Genomic DNA, 5,050 nt, shown 5'->3' on the forward strand with positions numbered 1-5,050 from the left:
AAAAAAAAAAGAATTCAATAAATACTTGTTGAATAAATCAGTGCCTTAAAGAACTTCACAGTCTACTGCGGGAGAGAGGCAAGGATTTTGGCAACTGCAAGCAGATTGGAAAGGGCCATCCTGGGGAAAGTCCACAGGAAGGGAGGCCTGGCGAGACCAAAAAGGTCTCCCTAAGGGCATTGATGTCTGTACTGAGACCTGGATAAGAGCTGAGTCAGCCAAGTGAGGAGAATGAGGAAGAAGCACACGCCTCCAGACAGCGCAAATGGTGTGTGCTCAGCCTTGGACGTGGGGGGGAGTGCGCATCACAGGGGCTGTGACTGAGGACAGATACTAAACAAAGCAGCACAACTAGGATTTTAGGGCTGGGGTGGAAGTCTGTACGTAGGCTAGTAAAATAACACACCCTTCCTACCCCTCTTTCCTCTTTTTTTTTTTTTCTTTTTTTGCAGTACGCTGGCCTCTCACTGCTGTGGCCTCTCCCACTGCGGAGCACAGGCTCCGGACGCGCAGGCTCAGCGGCCACGGCTCACGGGCCCAGCCGCTCCGCGGCACGTGGGATCTTCCCGGACCGGGGCACGAACCCGTGTCCCCTGCATCGGCAGGCGGACTCTCAACCACTGCGCCACCAGGGAAGCCCCCCTCTTTCCTCTTGAACCCAGATTTATCATTTTCATAACCCTTAGGACAGCCTGATTTTAAGAATCTGTCTGTTCCCCAGCCTAGAATATATACTTCACGGGCCAAGAGCTTGGCTTTGTTCACTGACATATCCTCTGCTTCTAGAATAATACTTAGCGCAAAGTAGATGCTCAATAAATATTTATTGAATAATGGATGAATGAATGAATAAATGAATGACAGCTAATACAGGATACCAGTATTAACCAGAGGTAATATGAGGGACACAGGTATCTGTGCCTTAATCTTTCTTCTTCAACCTAAATCAACTGATTGCATATAACGTGTTTTTCTCCCAAAAGGTATCCTCTCAAGTCTTTAATAATTCTGGTTTCTCTCTGAAGGATTCTTGCCGTGTTCTTGCAGATTCCTGTGTGTGATGGAGTCCAAAATTGAACACAGCTTTCTGAGAAGAACCTGAGCAGACTATAATTAGTTTTCTCTCTTCACAAGTTTCACATGCTTGCCTAGAAATATACCTTTAAAAGATAATCTCCCAGGACATAAGCAAGCCACAAAGAAGCCTGTCTAAGGTCAAGCAGTTTGGAGAGCAACGAAATAAATATTTGTTTGCAGTATCTGCAAACCCCAAACACTGTCTGGAATATATTAGGAAAAACACATAATCAAACTCCTGAAATTAGCCATAGATTGTTGTATTTTAAATGTGTCAGTTTTCTGTTCAACAAATAAATATCTTCTACGTGCCAAGTAGTGAGCTGGGAGCAGGGACCGTACATGAGAAAGAGAACTTGGTCGCTATGCGGACGAGAGGGATTCAGAAACTTGGGCACCATTGTTTCTGTTTCCACTGTTATTGTTTGAGACTAATTTTGAAACATTATATTTTTTCTAATAATGCCTTTAAATAGGAATTTTATACTTATGGAAAAATGTCTTTCATCCAACTTAAAAAACAAGGGAACACAGTATCTTGCTTTCCCTAGACTGCCTTCTAAATTATAAAATAATGATTTTTATTTTTCAGAGTTCATCTCAATTCTCTGAAAGGATTTAACAATGGAACATAAAAATCGCAGGTATTTTCCTTTAGCTCATTTTGTAAACCCTCCTTATACATAACTGACATATTTGTGTTTTATTTATCATCTTTATTGTTTACATTAAATTATAGTTATTTCAGAAACAACTTTAGATCATATTTCAATTGCTCTCTTGACATTTCATCCATCAATGTTTTACTAAAGGTGTCAACTTTCTCTAGGATGCAGAGAGACTAATAGAATTTACACAAAAATTTCTACTGAATGAATTTTCCCCACCTTCTTGGTGATTGTACACCTGCCTTCCTTATAAGGAGAACAAGGAAGTAAATCATGCTGAAGCTGCTCTTAAGCACAGCTTTTCTTCTTTACCTGTCCAGGTAGCTTCTGTTTTCATTTCAGTCTTAATGAAAACTTTTAAATTTACATCTCAAGTTTCTTTTCAAAGCAGCGTAAGTAGTATTTACAATTTTACACTTCAAGAAAGAAGGACTTTTAACGATGCTCAGCTTTAGTCTTGTAATGTTGAAGGTAATTCACTTTTTAATCTGTCTGCACAGCGAGAACTGAAACGGATGGGGATTGAACTGCTTTGCCTGTTCTTTCTATTTCTAGGAAGGAATGATCACGTACAAGGTAAGACGTTAGTTCTCCAATATATTGCTTTCGTAGTGTGCTTGACAAACCTGCCGTGTGATTCAGAAACTAGATCAGAAGTCATTTTTTATTTGATCTGTTCAATTGCTCTTTTGCCATTGAACAAACACTTTAACAAATTACAGGCGGACGCAAGGCTGTTCCCACAGCGAATGCTCCGGGCTTAAGATAAATAAATACAAAGGTTGCATGGGCACCTTAATGAGAGAATTAAACAGCACTGCTGCACAAGAGGACTTCTTAATACTCTTGTGACAACCATTTTGGTAACTTTTCTAGCCACCTTATTGTGCAACAGGGCCTTCCCTTGAGCGTGATAACCTTGAGAGAAGGGGGACTTAGTTTTTAAATAAAAATGCAGTACATTTAAGAGGGAAGCATCCTTTAATGGGTACGAATAATTTTTAAAAAGTTAAAGGGGGATGATACTGAATGGGGACGATAAATATGATGATCCTGTATTTGTGAACGTTAAGATATTTTCAGATTTTAAGAAAAAAGAGAATGATTATTTTTGGCTACTAAGACATGCCTATTTTCAAGGTGATAGATGTAAAATATGAACTTTACTATGGATTGCTCACATTTTGAGGACTGATCTTTGAAGACTAAAAACTGAACTCTGGTATTGTTTTGTTCAAGTACCTTAAGAGCCGTAGATCTCATGAATGGAGTGGCAGAGAGTGTGCTGAATCCCTTGTGTCTTGCTGGGTTTAAAAACAGGTGGCTGTGCCATGGGGGATGCAGAGACCTGTGAGGACTGCTTACTCATTGGACCTCAGTGTGCCTGGTGTTCTCAGGAGGTAAAACAAATGACCTCAGCCTGTGTGTAAAAAGTGCACTTACATTTAGGGTAATTCCATCCTTGAGTGTTCTGATAGCTTCCTGCTTTCTCTAGGGTTATAGAAGTAGAACAGATCAGGAAAGGAAAATGTAAGCATTTGTGATTCCAAGTGTCCTTCGTGTGATTACATTCAAAAGCAATTTGAGGACAGAGTGGATGTCAAATTATTCTGAAATATACGCAACTCAAGATTCTTTATTTAACCTGATGCCTCCTCTGATTTTAAAGCCATTTCTAATTGCTCACATGTAAAATGCTGAGGCCCTGGGTAACCAGAGATCATGAAGTTGATAATTTTCAAACACACATTTGATTTCAATATCATAGTTGTATTCCATCTGTGGACCAGCATCCTTTCTGAATCATTACTAGGATCTGAGGGAAGTGTTCTAGGCTTGGGGTAAACTTTACTGTTCAGCCATTATCCAGTTCTTTTAAAAACTATGTGAGCTTGGTGACTCTGCACCACACTGATGACAAAACGCGAAACAGACATTTCTTATCTGATCAAACGGAAAACTACGTGAAGGTAGCAGAAGGGGATTGGGGAATGCATTACAAGCCATCCAGAATCAGTGTCTCCTGTGACACGACCGGGCAATCTGTAAATGATTCCTGGTAAGAAGGAGCTGCCTTAGCTCTTTCTGGAATGAAAGCAGTTCTCTGCTGAATCTCATAAACAGAATCTAAACACAAATCCAACCATACGAATGCCAAGTTCAGCAAGAATTGAGTAGCATGTTCAAGGGGAACAAACCTGGTCGCCTAACTCAGGTCCAGGCTGTCACCGTTAAAACCCACATTTCGGTTACACGTGTCCGTGGAGGGGCTCGCAGACCGGAGCACGGACAGAGCTCACTCCCCCGCTATCGCCTCTGCTGAGGGGGCTCAAGCAGAAGGGCAGACGGTTATGCCATTTGGAGCTCACGTATCAAAAGAAGGTTTGGGAATATACAAAGAGCGAAAACCCCACATTTTCTGACATTGACTCTCTGAAGAAGTCAATGTTAGTTTCATGATAGAGACATAAAACAACAAATCAGTCTAACAAAATGCCCATCTCTAGAATTTTCACTTACGTGCTTCTTCAGCACTTATTGAAGAGAGGCTTTTAAGTTACTATGGATAGCTTTGCTTGTGGATAATACTCCGCAGTCAAATTTTCATCAAATTTGAAGGCCAGATTATTCTGAGAGGTCACTCACTGATATAACTAATAGTAGAAGTAGAGGCAGTTGGAGCAAAAAGTAAATTAGGCTTCTGCTCAGAGCAGATAGAAAATAGGTTCCAGGGTCAACACTGCCTCTGACCTTTTGGCAGACAGAGTGATTACAGGCGGTAGCAGTGACACTGTGTTAAGAAGGATTCTGAGGTCTTGTCAAGCCATGGTTTGCTTTGGATGCATCATGAGAAGTTACAGAATTTGCTACCCCTCTCTAAGGCCTTAAATATACACAGGCCTTGCTGATAGATAACACATTATATTCTCAAAAAATCAATTTCAGAAGAAATGTAACTTTCTTAGTTGGTGAAACAGGAAGAGTGGCTTAGAATTCTGAATGAGGAAAAACAATATGAGCTTGGTTTGCTTCTCTCCAAGTATGAGAATCAACGGGCCTCAAGATCAACCTTGCCCAGAGCCTCACCTGCTCTAGAGCAGCCGTGGCTATTAGGTGAGATAGGTGTTTATCTCTCAACTGCATCTCTCTGTTCTGGGTGTTCCAGGGTTGGATGGCCACATTTCTGCCTGAAAACACTTCATCTCACTGCCTCCAGATACCCAGGTGGATCAGAGGGGAACTGGGAAACTCCCGAGTCCTACACAGAAAAGCAGTCTTTTACACAATTTCTCTTTCCCTTCCCT

At 41.1% G+C, this 5,050-nt stretch overlaps 1 protein-coding gene across 3 annotated transcripts in view; it reads left to right on the forward strand.

Moving 5' to 3' along the window:
• The first annotated feature begins 2,013 nt into the window (after positions 1–2,013).
• ITGB6 (integrin subunit beta 6) overlaps positions 2,014–5,050 on the forward strand; it is a 70,483-nt gene continuing 67,446 nt past the window's right edge. The window contains exons 1-3 of one of the 3 annotated variants that reach the window (XM_007454976.1): positions 2,014–2,137; positions 2,246–2,321; positions 3,066–3,145. In XM_007454976.1, coding sequence (XP_007455038.1) covers positions 2,093–2,137; positions 2,246–2,321; positions 3,066–3,145 — 201 coding nt within the window. In that variant the 5' untranslated portion in view covers positions 2,014–2,092. Of the gene's footprint in view, positions 2,322–3,065; positions 3,146–5,050 lie in introns of all 3 variants that reach the window. The other 2 variants (XM_007454977.1, XM_007454978.1) reach the window with 2 other exon arrangements.

The sequence above is a fragment of the Lipotes vexillifer genome, unplaced genomic scaffold, assembly GCF_000442215.2.
Source record: "Lipotes vexillifer unplaced genomic scaffold, Lipotes_vexillifer_v1.1 scaffold293, whole genome shotgun sequence".
NCBI lineage: Eukaryota > Metazoa > Chordata > Mammalia > Artiodactyla > Lipotidae > Lipotes > Lipotes vexillifer.